Here is a 19,188-nt window from a genome sequence, read left to right as displayed (position 1 = left end):
GACTGTAAATTCTAATAAACCGATAACGTTCACGATTATCGGTGACACATTCTAGAGAATAATGCAACATCACACATCTACAAGTACAAATTGAATGTCATCTTCCATGAGTGCAGTCTGTTCATGTTGGTGTAAAAAAAAATCAAAATCCAAAAGTTGTTTTTCACTCATTCTATAGGTACTACTTTGGACAGATATTAATGAATTTCATATTTTAGGATGAAAATATCATTAGAAATAAAGTTTAAACACTAACTATCGGATCAACTTGAGAAATATATGAAAATCATCTTCTTCAAAGTAACTTTTTTTCTCTGAAATAACATGTTTTATCTGCTACTTAAGAAATAATTAACGATGATTCGTGTATTATTGCAGGATATACAACGAGGACGAGGATATTTTGCAATTAAATTAATAACGAAGGCCGCAGGCCTGAGTTATTAATTAAAATTGCAAAATATCCGAGTCCGAGTTGTATATCCTGCAACAATACACGAGTCAAAGTTGATTATTTCTATTCTACCATGTACTGTTTAGTTCTGAGATCGACCTCTTTCTAATAGAAAAACAGCAAAGAAACCCCGGGAAAACCTTGTAATTTATTTCTTGAGTATTGCACTATTTGTTGATGAAATATACAGGCAATACAGTACTACGATCAAGAGCATCTATCATATGGCATTGATTTTGAAAAGGAAAAAAAAAAAAGGAAAAAAAAAAAAAGAAAAAAAGTGGGGGCCTCCGTAGGATTCGAACTCGCGTCGTGATAAAAATATATTGAAAGACTAACCCATTACCCCACTCGGCTATAGTGACCTTTTGTGAAACCGGTGAATATTAGATATTTACAATTGTAACAGCCGTGACTCACGAGCGTGTATTATTGGCACGAGCGTGGGTTATTGGAAAATGATACATGGTTTTTAACCAATCAGAACTGGCGTTACATAGCAAACATGGTAGAATATGCAGTAATGCACATCTGTTTTTAGATATTCGTAACTGTCTCCCTATTTCACAGAATCTTCCACTAAAGTGTGATTTCTTCGAATGCAAAATATTATTTGAGATGACTATGCTTGGTGTAATACCTGTAAAGAGCTACAACCGCTTTAATCCCTCAGCATGCATTTGCTTTGTATCCACAAAGCATGGTCAACTCAACTACGACATATTTTGGAAGCGAAGCCACCACACTTTACTAGAATACTTTAGGAATAGGTTGAGTAATAATATCGTAATAGTAATTGTGAATTCCTGGATGGTAACAGTTCTCAAGTTGTTCTGATAGTAAGTGTTATCAAAAGTTTTTTTCAACGAATTTGTTTTATTTCACTCTCAACAATTCTTATCATGAATATCTTTCCAAAGCAGTTTCACATTTATTGTCAACATGGAAACAATTTGGGAGACAAATAAGTAGAATGATTTCCGTTAATAATGGCAAAGATATCGTCTACTTAACGCGAAACTCCTCCCTCTGGAACACGGTACCCGTCAACAGGACGTGACAATCTACATGCTAGGTCACTGTACCCGTCTACAGTACGCGACAATCTACATGCAAGGTCACTGTACCCGTCTACAGTACGCGACAATCTACATGCTAGGTCACTGTACCCGTCTACAGTACGCGACAATCTACATGCTAGGTCACTGTACCCGTCCACAGTTCGCGACAATCTACATGCTAGGTCACTGCACCCGTCTACAGTACGCGACAATCTACATTCTAGGTCACGGTACCGGTCTACAGGTCGCGACATTTCGTCTTTTGGGTCACTGTGACCGTCTGTTGTTCGCGACAATTCGCCTTCTAGTTGAATTGCAAGACAGACATATAGACTAAAATTGTGTCAACCTAACGTGCTAAACTGCAGTTGAAGTTTTTAAAAAGACAGTGGATCGGTCATTAATCTTGTACAATGTATATCAATGCGTTCATACATGTATATCGCACTTAGAAAGCTTCATTGTCCATCGATATTGTCCAAGTTCTTTTTTTTTTTCAGTACCCAACTGTTTAAGTATCTGTACAATGCCATGCCAAAATACTTTTCTTAAAAACTGAGATTTAAAAAAAAAAATGGCAAAAGAAGTTCCTCCACTGAGAAAATTACAATGTGTACCGTATGATAATATATCAATTTTCTGAAATTAATTCCGTACTTTTATCAGGCTAAACATTACAAACGATATCTCACCTTTTCTGTCATACTTTGTACGTCATCGTAAGCAATCCACTGATCACCGTATACAATATACGGCATGCCGTCATCCCGGTACGTCAACGCTCCATTCTCTATCAGCTGACCAATCTATTTATAATCAAAATGTAGCTTACAACTAGCTGGGTTGGTCAAATAACATACAAATGTAATGGTGGTAAACAAGTGATCTGTGTATTTAATAGGTAGCATACATGAAATTGATAAATTAACATAAGGATGATGAACTGGTTAATTTCATTCGTAAAATCACGTAAATTGGTTATTGTTTATTAAATGGGTATATAACATACCGGTTAAACTGGTTATTGTTTATCTAATCGGTAATGAGAAATGGTTATTTGTTTATTTATTAGGTGTATGTTAATGAACAAAAATATTTTTTTACATGCGATTAAAGACATTATCAAAACAAATAAATTTATGAATGGCTTTACACAGATTATATAATAAAGCGAATGGTCTACCTCATAGTTAGATAGGTAGCCAGCAACATTCGTATATGGCCCTGGATCGGATGGCGCACAAGCCCCGGCATATATTGCATTATCGTTAGGGTCGTCCAAAGTATAACCGACACCGAATGTTGGCAGGCCAATATTCAGCTGCTTCTTTTCGGCGCCAAGACTAGTCCAGTAACTGGCCGCCCATTCCTGTGGAACAATTTGCAGTTGTCTTATCCTGATTTTATTAGTTAATGCTGGTTGCTTCACATTTGTGTATAAGTATGTCACGTTAATGACAACTTCACTTGTTGCAAAACATCAAACACAAATGTTTTATCCAGTGATAACCAATAGACGGATATCTTTCTATACCAAGCCAACTGACTAATACTTAATCTATTATTGTTTCTTGTTGTCCACTGGAATTTAGAAGAGCAATATTTCTGCCAAAAAGTTTGATAGCGAAACCTTAATTAGCTATAGCACATTTTGTCAAGATGCGTTATTCTTGCATTAACATAAGGTAAAACATACTGGAAAATATCCCAAAAATAGAATTATCTTATCAATCATGGGCAATATTCGTTTGATTACATACAATTGTACGTTGAGCGCTGCCAACACTGCTCCCAGGACGCGCGCGCAAGCGACTGTGGTGGTCAGTATACCCTTCCCAGTAACCAGTCATGCCGTATGCCATTACGTTGATCCAATCCAGGTTACTGATAATACAAAAGACAATTATCTGAGAACAGTTGCTACCACCACTGAGGATAACTATCTTTAATATAAAGATAGATTTGCATGACATGCTTACTGCAACATACAATATATACCGAATCCCTCAACAAGAGGCCCTAAAGTAAATACAACATCGTCAGGAAAAAAGTTCTAAACATTGGGAACACCTGGTCAGATGTCCAATTATGCTTACCGAGTCATGCTTTCTGTGTCGTACGATTCGTCGATGACGTGTTTTTCCGGGCTTACGGATGCAGTTAAAATAAGCCTTTCCTTTCCAGAGCGCAAACATTCCGCATCGAATGCACCTCGGAGCATCTATAATATCAAGAGAAAAAATGTGTATTTAAATCCTATCAATTTCAAAGGCATATTGAAAATATTTCATGATTACAAAGAATGGTTAGTCGGTGAAGACTGATTTAATATCGGACGAAAAACTTAAAACAAATAATAATGAATTTTATGATTCCATCTTACCCTGATGAGCTCGCCATATAGACGTCGATCTGTGGCTGGGCGAGAACCTGTTCTCAGCGCTGGGTATTGCCATGCCAGATCAAGACCATCAAAGTTGTAAGTGCGGAAGAAGTTGAAAACTGACCTCACAAAAGTGAACATCGAGAGTCGATTTGATACCATATTGGAGAATTCCGCACTACCACTTTCCCAGCCACCCACAGACAAAATAGTCTTTATGTGGGGGTAGTTGTTTTTAATTCTGTTGATTTGACGATACCTGTATCCGAAAAATAACTTACAGTTAATGAAACATTGTCAAACTACATTTATTAGGGCTATGAATATCATGAAAACTATTGCGTCATTTCAATTCAATTCAATTCAATTCATTTTATTGACTTTAAGCTTCACAGCTTATCAGTACACATATATACAATACAATAAATTAAGTCCGTCGAGATGACAAATCGGAAGCAGATTCTAATTCTATTTACAACAATTTTCAATATAATGAAGTGTTAAAGCCTAAATAAAAATCAGTATGACTTTTACAAGGGAAAAAATTCAACTAAAATTCAAGTTTATCTTACAGTTTTAAATCCTGGACGAACATTGGCGCCAATCTGTCATGGCGGACAGTTGCGTAGCTAACTGTAATGTGTGTACATAGGTCGGGGTTGATATCCCAGGGAGTAAACTCTCCAATACCCCGCCTGTCTCCATCCCACACGGTAAAGGTACATACTCGTCGATATTTACTGGGTTCTACAAAACATAGCATTGGTAAATGTCATAACATCTCTGAGACTGATACCATTATCAATCATAAATGAAAATTTAATTTAAAAGAAAAACAGGATTTGAAGTCAATTATTCGCAAGATAATTTGATATGAAATATATATAGCAACGTCAACTTTTGAAATGACTACTATTGATAGCCGTAGCACGTTGCGCTAACCGTTTGCTTACCCACAATTATATGTTCGTAACATTAGGTTCGTGCCAAATCAAGTCTTTGGCATACTTTTAGTAATTTGTCATTTATGAATTTCGTAATATGGATTAAGATTATCTTGTGGCCTTGTGGTGAGATAGTTGAACATGTATCACACTGGATGATATATTATCTTACAACGTTACTAGATTTGTAACATTGGACTAATAAAGCAACTAAACACGATGCATTACTAAATTTCATTTGACTCACATATCTATATTTGAACACCTGTTACTGTTAAAACACACTTGACGGAGATTCCGATGACACAATTGAATGTAAATCATTGCATATCATTTGACTTTGTTCTCGATATAGCAATTAAACCAGTGCCATGATGTAGTAGGAGATTTCTCTTATTCTTACTTGGTTCTGCCGCTTGGAGTGTGTCTTTTATCTGATTTGCCAGAGGAAACCTTCTGGTGGAGGAGTTACAGACTGTGTTGAAATCATCCAAAGACAACTCCCACGCTACTGTGCCACCGTATCCCTCTTGAACGAGCCATTCGACCTTCAAGAAATATCAGAACATATTATTACACTTGTTCAATCATAGTCAACTTAAAGGAGTGAAAAGGAGTGGGAAATGTAAGTATGATATAAATGTACGGTACGTAAATTCGGAAGGTTCGTGCTTATAACCTTGCACTGTCTCAAAGCTGAACATCGCTAACGCAATAAAATACATAACAAAACAATCCTATTTCATACACAAACAGTTTTTGCATCAGTAAGTCCATTCTTTTATCATCTAATTTAGCTGGATCGTCTAGAGTCCAACTTGATCCGAAACATTTGGCAGAGTGACGATGTATATCGAAATCGAATCGGAGTAAAAGATGTGTATGATGCAGGAAACTTCGACAAGAGACTCCTCTCGTCTATGTGACGTCATTCAAGCCATCGAACTGTTTCCCCAAAGGTATCTCTGGATGCTGTATATATACCATACTTGTTTTCGATTTTTTAGTGGAATCTTTTGTTGATTTCTTCCGAATACGTTTTTGTTCGCCAACGCTGTGTATATCAAAAAACGTTTTCTTAATGCATTATGGCATTCGGGTTTTGAAGCTTGTATGATTACTTGTTAAGCAGACTTTCTCAAAAGTTCGGTCGGAGAAGGATTTCAATGTACAATGTATATATCTACGCAATTGTACTTTTTTCAGAATCGAGCTTAATTTACTAAGGGATATCGACAATCTGTAATGTGCTCTTTCCAATTTTATCGGAGGATTGTGTTTGCTTCAGAGGTGACTACTTTTGATATATAATGATGCATTTGGCTGCTTTTCTGTACCTTATCTGTCATACTCTGTACGTCATCATAAGCCACCCACAAGTCTCCATCCACGTAGTAAGGTATGTAGTAGTCCCGGTAAGATTGGCCTCCTTGTTCGAACAACAGACACACCTTTTAACAACAACAGCATATTGTCACACATAACTCACCGCACTGTTCAGGCATTCAACTATGTTAAATAACTATATCTATTGATTCACATGCATTATCCAAACATTCGAATTACATGATATTGCAGTACGAAGAAAATATTTAATAAAATTTGCAGCGAATAGAAGGCAGCATTCTGATTGGCCAATACTACGATGATACAAGTTTTCACATATCATCACTGTCCATGGGATAGTTTTACAGACAATTCTATTTTTAGCAGTAGCTGTGGAATTATATAAAAGTTATTTCTGTTTTGTAGCATATATAAGTTCCCGAAATGCTACATATTAACGTACAAGCATTATCGAACAGCATATAAAGATATTTTTTATCATATTACTGAGAGTAATTAGTGTTTCTTTGTAATAAAGCATGGCTAAATCAAAGAATAGCGATACAAAAATTTGAGGGTCAGAAATAGTAAATGTACAAATTGCAAATTTGTCAATCACTATAACACAAAAGGGTGTCTGTACCATGTAGAGCAATACAATTTTAACACCAAGAGGACGTATCGCTGACATATGTGTAAGTCCAGCAAAATGTCTGCGTTTATAGTGGTAATCTTAGCACGGTAAAGTGTATCAATATCTGTATCATTCTGATAGCATTTCACCCTCAGTAAAATTAATTTATTAATTTTATTCTTTTATTATTGTAAATTTGTAAATTAGTCAATAGTACCTACCTCGTAGTACGACAGGCTTCCCTGTACACCTGTGTACAACCCCGCATCTCCAGGTCTGTTATATACAGAACCTATAATAAAATTAGCTGAGTTGTCCAGTACATAGCTGTAAGCTTCAAACGATAGTCCTATGTTGATTTGTGCCTTTGGAACTCCCTGCTGCGCCCAGTACCTTGCAGCCCATTTCTGCAATAAAACACACCATTTACATAAGAAATATGATAAAGGTTGTAGATTTTCGTCGGGATACTATCAATCATTTAACCTCTTTAAATTGAAAAAAGAAATAAAAAAGAGAGGCAAACATTTTGAAGGTAGGTAATGACATAAAGTATCTATTTTTTGTAATCTATGCAAAAATGCAACGGCCTGTTCTAGCTTCAAATCGACAATAATAATACTCTTTGTTGGATTTTTTTTCTGTTTATCTAATTTTCCATTTTTTAGAATTGCGTATACGAGTTGTAAAGCGACAGCTTAAGTTCATTACCATGTTAAATTGACTTTCTATCTCTGTATCATTAGGCCTGTCGTCTAGTGTGCTGTGATGGAACGTCTGGTTACTTGGATAATCCCATTCTCGGTATAGGTTATCAGTCACAAGATTAAAGAAATCAAGATGCCTGCAAAATGTATGAGTTAAATAAAGAGATTAGCCGTCAGCTTATGCTTATCGAGAAAAAGATGGGGTTAGAAGGAATAAAGGGAAATCTTCATGATATTGAAAGGGGCGGAGCGTAGTTATTGATAGCCACCAAATAGATCCGTCTTGGAAAACATTATCGGTGGTGTATTGTATCGTTAAGATCCAGATTTGTTGTTTTGTTTTGTTTTTGTTTGTTTTGTTTTTGTTTGTTTGTTTTGTTTGTTTGTTTTTTTTGTTTTTTTTTTTTGTTTTTGTGTTTTTTTTTCTCTCTCTCTCTCTCTCTCTTTTCAAACGAAAGAGAACATAAGTATCGCATTCCAGGCAATGGTTGACTCCCGGGAGGTTGTAACAATCAAAGATAGGGTCGATATCAACATACACTATTGTTATTGCGTATCAAATATTCACCGATGGCGAGGTCGGAGTTCAGTATTGTACAACCTACCAGGCCGGTATAACACAATACTGACATAATCAATTGTCCTTGATTTTTTTTATTTTTATGAGATATGAAAATAATTTGTGAAAAGGGTGGAATGACTTTATAGTAATATCTTGATAACAGGAATGCAATATCATGGCGTTGTGACGTCACAATGAATATGCCATCATAAAAGCAATATTAACTCGGTGTCTATATAGAAATATAAGGTTAATACTGAAGAAAAATCGGACCACATATAATAATATGATGAAATATAATGTAATATGAATAACATGACACTTTCAGTTTTTAGCTAATTTTTGAATTAGTACCTGGTACTCACTTTTTCATTTCTGGAATATCATAAACGGCGTCAATGTTAGCCTTGATTGTCCCGACACTAGCTGTAAGCATCAATTGATCTTTGCCAGATTGTTCACACTCTTGATCGAAAGCGTTTCTCAGTCTCTGCAAAAACCAAAGAAAATGCAACTGAGGTTTGATTTAGTTGCATTAGAACTTATCGGGATGTTTTGAGTCAAAATCTTCATATCACGGGAAATGAATAATATTAGAATATCACATTAAAATAGTGTGTAATCATGTAATGGTAAGGGTTTAATAGTTTGCTATGTAATGGTTAGGTGTGTGACAGTTCGTTATGTAATGGTAAGAGGTGTAATAGCTCGCTATGTAATAGTTAGGGTGTAATAGTTTGCTATGTAGTGGTAAGGAGTGTAATAGTTCGTGAAGTAATGGTAAAGGGTTAGGATTTCGCTATGTAATGGTTAGGGGTGTTATAGTTCGTTATGTAATGGTAAGGGGTGTGATAGTTCGTTATGTAATGGTTAGGGGTGTGACAGTTCGTTATGTAATGGATAGGGGTGTTATAGTTTGCTATGTATTGGTAGGGGATGTAATAGTTTCATATGTAATGGTAAAGGGTTCGGATTTCGCAATGTAATGGTTATGAGTGTTATAGTTCGTTATGTAATGGTAAGGGGTGTGATAGTTCGTTATGTAATGGTTAGGGGTGTGATAGTTTGCTATGTAATAGTAGGGGATGTGATAGTTCGTTATGTAATGGTAAGGGGTGTGATAGTTCGTTATGTAATGGTTAGGGGTGTGATAGTTTGCTATGTAATAGTAGGGGATGTGATAGTTCGTTATGTAATGGTAAGGGGTGTGATAGTTCGTTATGTAATGGTTAGGGGTGTGATAGTTTGCTATGTAATAGTAGGGGATGGTTAGGGGTGTGATAGTTCGTTATGTAATAGTAGGGGATGCAATAGTTCCATATGTAATGGTAAGGGATGTTCTAGCTCCATATGTAATGGTTAGGGGTGTGATAGTTCGTTATGTAATGGTTAGGGGTGTTATAGTTCGTTATGTAATGGTAAGGGGTTTGATAGTTCGTTATGTAATGGTTAGGGGTGTGATAGTTTGCTATGTAATAGTAGGGGATGTGATAGTTCGTTATGTAATGGTAAGGGGTGTGATAGTTCGTTATGTAATGGTTAGGGGTGTGATAGTTTGTTATGTAATAGTAGGGGATGCAATAGTTCCATATGTAATGGTTAGGGGTGTGATAGTTCGTTATGTAATAGTAGGGGATGCAATAGGTCCATATGTAATGGTAAGGGATGTTCTAGCTCGATATGTAATGGTTAGGGGTGTGATAGTTCGTTATGTAATGGTTAGGGGTGTGATAGTTCGTTATGTAATGGTAAGGGGTGTGATAGTTCGTTATGTAATGGTTAGGGGTGTGATAGTTCGTTATGTAATGGTTAGGTGTGTCACAGTTCGTTATGTAATGGTTAGGGGTGTGATAGTTCGTTATGTAATGGTTAGGGGTGTAATAGTTAGCTATGTAATGGTTAGGGGTGTAATAGTTCGTTATGTAATGGTTAGGGGTGTGATAGTTCGTTATGTAATGGTAAGGGATGTTCTAGTTCGATATGTAATGGTAAGAGGTGTAATAGCTCGCTATGTAATAGTTAGGATGTAATAGTTTGCTATGTAGTGGTAAGGAGTGTAATAGTTCGTGAAGTAATGGTAAAGGGTTAGGATTTCGCTATGTAATGGTTAGGGGTGTTATAGTTCGTTATGTAATGGTAAGGGTGTGATAGTTCGTTATGTAATGGTTAGGGGTGTGACAGTTCGTTATGTAATGGTAAGTCTGTGATAGTTCGTTATGTAATGGTTAGGGGTGTAATAGCTCGCTATGTAATAGTTAGGATGTAATAGTTTGCTATGTAGTGGTAAGGAGTGTAATAGTTCGTGAAGTAATGGTAAAGGGTTAGGATTTCGCTATGTAATGGTTAGGGGTGTTATAGTTCGTTATGTAATGGTAAGGGTTGTGATAGTTCGTTATGTAATGGTTAGGGGTGTGATAGTTAGCTACGTAATGGTTAGGGGTGTAATAGTTCGTGAAGTAATGGTAAAGGGTTAGGATTTCGCAATGTAATGGTTAGGGGTGTGATAGTATACAGTTATCAAATGGGTATGAGGGCGATAGTAATTTTGTCAGTCCCGAAACAACAACTGTTGCACGAGGGCTTTAGCCCGAGGGCAACCGTTGTTGATGAGGGGCTGACAAAATTACTATTGCCCGAATTACCCCATTTGATAACTGTTTTAATTTACCTTTACGTTGTTTTTTTTTTCTCAATATAGGATGATTGTGCTGGTATGAGAATCTGCTATATAGTCCTCCATTGACATGACAGACGTTTGTATGACCATTTTAGTGTTTTGACTATCCCTATCCGCTAATAATGACTCGATCTCTACGTCTGTTGCGTTTTGAAAACGCATGTGTTGATCCATGTTTGACAGTTTCATGAGAGAAAACAAAATATTAGGCTACCGTCTGCAACAACAAACAATCTGTGTCAATTAAGCGCTTGCATGTCGTTGTGACAGTTTTTTTTAACTGTCAGACGGTGTGATAGTCCTGGAAACACATGCGCAATCCTCTCCAGGCTGATAGTCAAATTATCACATTACTTTTATATAGAGAAAAAACGTAAAGGTATAATAATAAGAAGTGTAATAATTCGCTATGTAATGATAAGGGGTGTAATATAGATCGCTAAGTAATGATTAGGGGTGTGATAGTTCGCTATGTTAGTGTATGTAATGTTTATGTGCAGTAATGAGTTGTATAATAGTTCAGTTCTAAGAAAAAAATAGACAAACAGACATTCACTGACATTCGCAAACATATACGAACCCTGCAAAGACCTGAGTATTTTGATTTGTCTATGCGTGGGTTTTCGAGTGCTGACATCTCCCAGTCTAGATCGAGCCCGTCAAACCCATAATCACGTAGGAGCTTGACTGCGGACTCGACGAACTTGATCTGTCTTTTTGGTTTAGCTACCATATAGGCAAACTCTTCATTCGGAGCTATTAAAGCTAGCATCACCTTCAGGTTAGGGTTAGCGGGTTTGAGACCAGTCACTTGCAGGGCACTAAAAAGAGGAGAGAAAAAAATAGCATGATTGGATCACTACTTCACTCCATGAACACAAAGAAGGCCATACATACGTCTTTCATATTATATTGTTGGACGAATATATGATTCTGTTTATTAATCGCCTTTGTAGCAGGTCTTTTCCAACTCGAACAATGATTGTGTAATTGTGATATAATTTCCTTTGTACTGAATGCACAAGTGTATATAATCAGTAAACTGGTGTACACAAACGGAAATGCTCATTTACTGAACACATGCTACTAATGTGTAACCGCACAACTCTGACCTTTCGCCATCGTCATCTTTAGTCTATTTACAAGAATTGTTTAATTCAAAAAGTTTTTTTCAAATTATTCTTACAGTTTAGATGATAGAAGTAGCAAAATTAGGCGAGCCACCCTTTTCTTTTTATCCTGATCCAAAAATACAGCTTACATTTTAAGACACCATATATTCTATTTATACTGTAACAGTCTTCAAGTATGAGCATTTCTAAGTGAAACGGTATTAAGAATAATCCAAATATGTTCGAGTTGCCGTGCGTGCTAAGATTCTAAAATACAGCTGTTTTCCGGCCAATGTCGAGTATAGCAAAAATAAATGTGGTAGGTGTATTCCCAAAATGCAGATGCCAGTTGCATGATGAATTTTGTAAATACACTCAGCAAGCTCATATTTTGCTACAGTTCATCCAATAAGCCTTTTAAATACTTTTGTTATAAATTTTCAAATAAGATGGCCAAACTCTTTTATTCAGCTTTTCATATAGGCCTAGCTAATTTAATAATTCATTTGTATTAGTATTAAAATCAACATATTGGCAAGGTGGCCAAACTCTTTTGTTGAATGTGTGTTACTTTATTGTCACCAATGGAAAAAATACTGTACATGGGTAATCATATATCATACATTTCTGTCACAGCTTTTTTTATCATTATTATTTAAGCATGGTCGACAGAAAACGGAAATATCGAAACAACATCTTCGCTAAGCATTCTAAATAACGGAAATTCGATCTGTTCATCAATGTTAAAAGATTTATAATTTCTACAGTTATCGATAAACACCATCAGGCACATCAGTTGAATCTAAATGGCATCACGACGTTTAGATAACCATAATTGGATAAGGTCATATATGGTTCCCTGGTAGGCAAAGGAGCCCATTTCATGACCATTAGAAATAGAATTATGGCTTATCTAGCTTGTATAACTTGGCAGAAACACAGAGAAATGTCTATTTAAAAGGCCATTTTCCCTGCCCTACCCTCAGGCTAAGGAATGGTTTTCTTACCATGATCACGCATAGCCAGTACAATGATTCTCGTGTAAGCTATGAAAGCCAATCACTATATCTAGTATGATTTACATCTGAATATATGTAGTACTAGATGTACTTCTATTAGATCATCGATTGAAAAAGCTTGGCACATGCGTATGCGGTTTCCGGTTTATCGCGTGCTCATGTTCCATGCCAGATGTTCAACCATCAAAATCAAAAGTCCTGATTTACCGGTAGAATACAATAACTACCAATACATCACGATGCTGAATAGATGTATACCCCGGATAATCTAGAGGTATTGAACAAAAGACACACAAGATACCAGAACCTCAATCAAAAACAAAGGCAAAACCAAGCAGCATCATTGGCAAACCAATCTGTACAAGAGCGTACCTATACGTAGGCAAGCTACATGTATATTTCGAAGTTGGGACGTTTCATGTTTAAACGTTAATGCGATAGATATAGATACATATACGTGGCCTTAACTAGTTGAGCAGCAATTTGACCTTTTTAACACCTTCCATGGAGCAAGAGATGACCTAGCATTGAACACATTGCATCATACAATTTCCATTTGTGTAACAAAGTGCCTTGCTATCGTAACACCTACATGAAGGTATTAATTAAATAGTAGAACAAAGCAGACAAGCACATACAACAATTGGAGTTCATCTCGAACAAGCACATACAACAATTGGAGTTCATCTCGGCCAAGATTTCAATGCAATTTTCATATCAGTTAAAGCTGTCAAAATGTGAATGGACTTTGGTTTATCACATTTAGGTTACTACACTCTGTCAACTCCATCAGAGAAGAGATCGGTGCATCATATGAACACTGATATGCTAGTATATAAGTGTACGAGTTTGTAATCAAGTCGACAGGTCTACTTTATCTTCACCATAGTCTATGTACTCTGCAGTGGCAAACAGTGTACACGTCGATTCGTCTACACTCATGAGAAGTCGATTCGACTTCTACACATGAACGAGCCGAAATGACGTATACATGCTCTGCACGGGTCATTTGTGTAATGAAGAAAACAGAGTAGTCACCGAAACTTCATGCTTTAATCATGCACTTGTTTTAATACACTGACGTTAAGAACAGGTTCATGCGAATACAAGCAAGAGGTTTTCACTTAGGGTGAAGGTCAGTAAAAGAGGTATCACATACTGCAAATCTTGCATACTAATTGCATAAAACTTTATAAAGACTAAATAAACTTACAGTTCTTCGTCGTTTTGCCATACAATTAAAGAGCCGTTATTGAGTAAACCATGTCCAAATAGTATGTGCGTACATAACATGGGGTCGATGTCGGCAGGACGAAAAGTTCCCAATCCGGAATGGTAGACCGATAAAACATTGTAATAACACAAACGGCGATATTCCCCGAACGCTGCGAAAATAAAAATATAACGTTATAAGTAACACAAGTAAGGAGATATCATGAAAGCCAGAAGAGAGGAAGCATCAAGGGAGACATTATAAAGGTCAAACGTGAGGCAGTATCAAGGAGGACGTTATAAAGTTCAAACGTGAGACAGTATCAAGGAGGACGTTATAAAGGTCAAACGTGAGACAGTATCAAGGAGGACGTTATAAAGTTCAAACGTGAGACAGTATCAAGGAGGACGTTATAAAGTTCAAACGTGAGACAGTATCAAGGAGGACGTTATAAAGTTCAAACGTGAGGCAGTATCAAGGAGGACGTTATAAAGTTCAAACGTGAGACAGTATCAAGAAGAGACATTATAAAGGTAAACAATTTGTCAACATCAAGGGAGACATTGTAAAGGCCAAGAATGAGGCAGAATCAATAGAGAAATCATTAAAGCCAAAAGTGACGCATCATCAAGGAAGATTTATAAAGAGAGAAAAAATGTGTCAGTATCAATAGAGACATTATAAAGGTCAAACGTTAGGCAGTATCAATAGAGACGTTATAAAGGTCAAACGTGAGGCAGTATCAATAGAGAAGTTATAAAGGTCAAAGGTGAGGCAATATCAATAGAGACGTTATAAAGGTCAAAGGTTAGGCAGTATCAATAGAGACGTTATAAAGGTCAAACGTGAGGCAGTATCAATAGAGACGTTATAAAGGTCAAACGTGAGGCAGTATCAATAGAGAAGTTATAAAGGTCAAAGGTGAGGCAGTATCAATAGAGACGTTATAAAGGTCAAAGGTTAGGCAGTATCAATAGAGACGTTATAAAGGTCAAAGGTTACGCAGTATCAATAGAGACGTTATAAAGGTCAAACGCGAGGCAGTATCAATAGAGACGTTATAAAGGTCAAAGGTTAGGCAGTATCAATAGAGACGTTATAAAGGTCAAAGGTTAGGCAGTATCAATAGAGATGTTATAAAGGTCAAACCAAACGTTAGGCATTATCAATAGAGACGTTATAAAGGTCAAATGTTAGGCAGTATGAAGGGAGACGTTATAAAGGTCAAACGTTAGGCAGTATCAAGGGAGACATTATGAAAGCCAAAATAAAGCACACAAAGGGAGAAGTTACAAAGGCCAAACGCGAGGCAGTATCAATAGAGACGATATAAAGGTAAAACGCGAGGCAGTATCAATAGAGACGTTATCAAGGCCAAACGTGAGGCAGTATCAATGGAGACGTTATAAAAGTCCAAACGTTAGGCAGTATCAAGGGAGACGTTATCAAGGCCAAACGTGAGGTAGTATCAATAGAGACGATATAAAGGTAAAACGCGAGGCAGTATCAATAGAGACGTTATCAAGGCCAAACGCGAGGCAGTATCAAGGGAGACGTTATCAAGGCCAAACGTTAGGCAGTATCAAGGGAGACGTTATCAAGGCCAAACGTTAGGTAGTATCAATAGAGACGTTATTAAGGTCAAAAGTGAGGCAGTATCAAGGGAGACATTATAAAGGCCAAACGTGAGGCAGTATCAAGGAGGACGTTATAAAGTTCAAACGTGAGACAGTATCAAGGGAGACATTATAAAGGCCAAAAGTGACTCAGAATCGGGGGAGACGTTATGAAAGCCAAAATAAAGCACACAAAGAGAGACGTTATAAGGCAGTATCAATGGAGACGTAATAAAGGCCAAACGTTAGGTAGTATCAAGGGAGACGTTATTAAGGTCAAAGGTGAGGCAGTATCAAGGGAGGCGTTATAAAGGCCAAACGTTAGGCAGTATCAAGGGAGACGTTATTAAGGTCAAAAGTGAGGCAGTATCAAGGGAGATTTATAGAGGTCAAACGTTAGGCAGTATCAAGGGAGACGTTATTAAGTTCAAAAGTGAGGCAGTATCAAGGGAGATGTTATAAAGGTCAAACGTTAGGCAGTATCAAGGGAGATGTTATAAAGGTCAAACGTTAGGCAGTATCAAGGGAGATGTTATAAAGGTCAAACGTGAAGCAGTATCCAGGGAGACGTTATAAAGGTCAAACGTTAGGCAGTATCAATAGAGACGTTATTAAGGTCAAAAGTGAGGCAGTATCAAGGGAGATGTTATAAAGGTCAAACGTGAAGCAGTATCCAGGGAGACGTTATAAAGGTCAAACGTGAGGCAGTATCAAGGGAGATGTTATAAAGGTCAAACGTGAGGTAGTTTTTAGGGAAACGTTATTAAGGTCAAAAGTGAGGCAGTATCAAGGGAGATGTTATGAAGGTCAAACGTGAGGCAGTATCAAGGAGACGTTATACGACCAAACGTGACACAGCATCGGGGGAGACGTTATAAAGTACACAAATTAAACAGTATCAAGTGAGACATTATAAAGGACAAATGTGACGCAGTACAAGGGAGACATTATAAAATACAAAATTGAAACAGTATCAAGTTAGAGGTTTTAAAAGGCAAGGATGAGGCAGAATCAAAGCAGATAATATAAAGAACAAAAGTGACTTAATATCAAGTGAAACGTTTTAAAGGTCAAAAGTGAGAAAGTATTAAGGGAAACGTAATAAAGGCTTAAAATCAGGCAGTAGCAAGGGAGACATTATAAGCCCAAACGTGATGCAGAATCCAAGAAGACGTTACAAAGGCCAACAAAGACGCGATATCATGAGAAACGTTATAAAAGAACAAGAATCAAAGGAGACGTTATAAATGTCAGGGGTGGGTAGGTGTCAGGAGAGACGTTATAAATGTCAGGGGTGGGGAGGTGTCAGGAGAGACGTTATAAATGTCAGGGGTGAGGAGGTTTCAGAAGAGACGTTTTAATGCTCAAAAGTGTGGCAGTGCCAATGACGTTATAAACGTTTAAAATAAGCAAGTATCAAGGGAAACGTTATCAAGGCCAAAAGTGAGACAGTATTAAGAAAATGAGAAATAAGACAATTTCAAGGGAGGCACTATAAAGGCCAGACATGAGACAATGCCAAAGGAAACATTATAAAGGCCAAACGTGAAGCAGTGTCAAGGGAGACATCATAAAGGCCAAACGTGAAGCAGTGTCAAGGGAGACATTATAAAGGCCAAAAATGAGACAGTGTCAATGTAGCCGTTATAAAAAAGAAAGCTATTTTGAAAGAAAATATCCTTGATTTATTGGGCTTTAACGATCTTGGAATGGGATTGGGGCAACTGTTATAATAATTACGCGCTACCTGCAGCATAACCATGTGTTTTATATGTTGGTATAGAAATAAAATAAAAATGTCTTTTCAATATGCTGCGTAACAGCTAGAACACATAATATCTTAATATATTGTATAATATCAATACTCATCAAAGCGGTGTTAAATTCTAGTGGCTGTCACAACCGAGCCTGAAATAACTTCTATCTTTACCGTAACTTTAACACATATTTCGTATTCATAATTTGACATATAGATTACCGTTGATTGAACAGTAAAATGACATATGCTTACATAATTAAACATGAACTGAAAATAATCGTATATCATAACGGCCATCTCAACACACATTTGAGATTCTGAATGTCACCTTTGGTCTACTGTTAACTGTTTTCGTTAATTAATGCGCAGTGTTAAAAAAACAGCACTAACACTTGTGTTCAAGTCGAAGTTATCCAATGATTTCAAGTGTTATATTCACATATAAACAGGAGATATCAGCACATAGCTTCGATTATGATTTTACCCTATTCCTGACGGTTGGTTGGACTTTTATATCATACCATTGTGATTTTTTTCCGTTTAACTCAATGCGGGCTTAGATTTTCTCTATACATAACTGCTACAAAAACCAGAACTTGTATATACTCCAATCTATACATGACCATCACAGCAGATATTTAGATTCTAAATTTCACCTAAGCTTCAGCTTTAATTGGAATAATTTTATAAGGTTATTGTTTCCCGTTTATGTTGATGTTGAACCTCATTCCTAATATATATGCATTTATACCTATGTATAGCCACCCAGAAACATATTCAGGAATCTATGTTTCAACAACAGTCGACCTTTATTGTTAGTATCTGCAATGTTAAAGATGTCCCTTCAGCTAGCAACTGATTGACATATAGGAAGATTTAGTGAAATTCAACGTATAAATGAATGTTTAGTAGGGAAATGCATTCTCGAAATTTAGAAAAATACAGCTATATACATAAAATAAAAACAGAAGATTTCCGTAATCCTGTATCACGTGTAAAGTTTGTAACATTACATTCTGTTTTGACACTAACATAAATGCATCGATATTGATGTACTATTTTACATAATTTTTCAGAAGTATTATTCCGTTATTTTCCCACGCATTAAATATATTACCGTGTTAGTGTGAACCTATAGCGATCAAATATGTTTAAATTACAAAGGGGAAAAAAAGTTAACTTACCACATGATGAAAACCACAAAACCAATACAAAAACTAAATATCGCTTTGTAATATCCATCCGAAATTATCTCGAAAGTGCCAAGTTCAGTACTTGGCTGTATTCTGTGTTAGAATCAGCGAAAGGGCCAAAAACCTTTCTCTGTTGTTGTCAAATCACTTGGGTATAGTTATTGATACCATGTCAATTACCCGGTAACTTGTATCATATCGTATTACGTCCGAATAGTGTGTAGATACGTAGATCACAACAATTATGACAGAGAAGAACTGCCCCCCGGCACCCTTAGTGTTTAACGTTCAATAATGCTTATGTAATGTTACACCTGCCTAATTGATAGTAATTATCGTCAGAGATTGTAAAGTCTTGATAAGAATGATGTTACCCCAACCTCGATATACATACATTACATTACGCAGGTGCGTGTTTATTTCTTAATGTTTTCGAATTTAATTTCATAATCATTATTTGACATGTATTGTTGTACTCTATGTTTAAGTTGACATTTACATAAGCAGGTCTCTTTTGAGTCTTTTGAA

The 19,188-nt window shown here is 36.5% G+C and overlaps 1 protein-coding gene across 1 annotated transcript; it reads right to left on the bottom strand.

The window, feature by feature from the left end:
• Positions 1 to 2,189: 2,189 nt before the first annotated feature.
• On the bottom strand, positions 2,190 to 18,656 carry LOC117322655 (acidic mammalian chitinase-like). Its single transcript, XM_033877591.1, has 13 exons — positions 18,652 to 18,656; positions 11,329 to 11,569; positions 8,437 to 8,561; positions 7,514 to 7,646; positions 7,024 to 7,209; positions 6,180 to 6,293; positions 5,246 to 5,390; positions 4,471 to 4,645; positions 3,899 to 4,157; positions 3,612 to 3,736; positions 3,276 to 3,399; positions 2,699 to 2,884; positions 2,190 to 2,321 (listed from the first exon to the last, which is right to left on the bottom strand). Exons 1-13 carry the CDS (start codon positions 18,654 to 18,656, stop codon positions 2,190 to 2,192), a joined length of 1,950 nt encoding a protein of 649 aa, XP_033733482.1.
• Positions 18,657 to 19,188: the final 532 nt, after the last annotated feature.

The sequence above is a fragment of the Pecten maximus genome, chromosome 3 (genome assembly GCF_902652985.1).
Source record: "Pecten maximus chromosome 3, xPecMax1.1, whole genome shotgun sequence".
NCBI lineage: Eukaryota > Metazoa > Mollusca > Bivalvia > Pectinida > Pectinidae > Pecten > Pecten maximus.
The sequence above is the reverse complement of the archived record's forward strand: the minus strand, read 5'-3'. Positions and strand labels throughout refer to the sequence as shown.

What these genes read in the sequence shown, in the direction of transcription:
- LOC117322655 (XM_033877591.1), bottom strand. An exon ending in TACAGAGTATGACAGATAAG is followed by an intron (nt 5,391 to 6,179) that starts GTACAGAAAAGC and finishes TATTTCTTGAAG; the next exon opens with GTCGAATGGCTCGTTCAAGA. An exon ending in GCTACCTATCTAACTATGAG is followed by an intron (nt 2,322 to 2,698) that starts GTAGACCATTCG and finishes GATTATAAATAG; the next exon opens with ATTGGTCAGCTGATAGAGAA.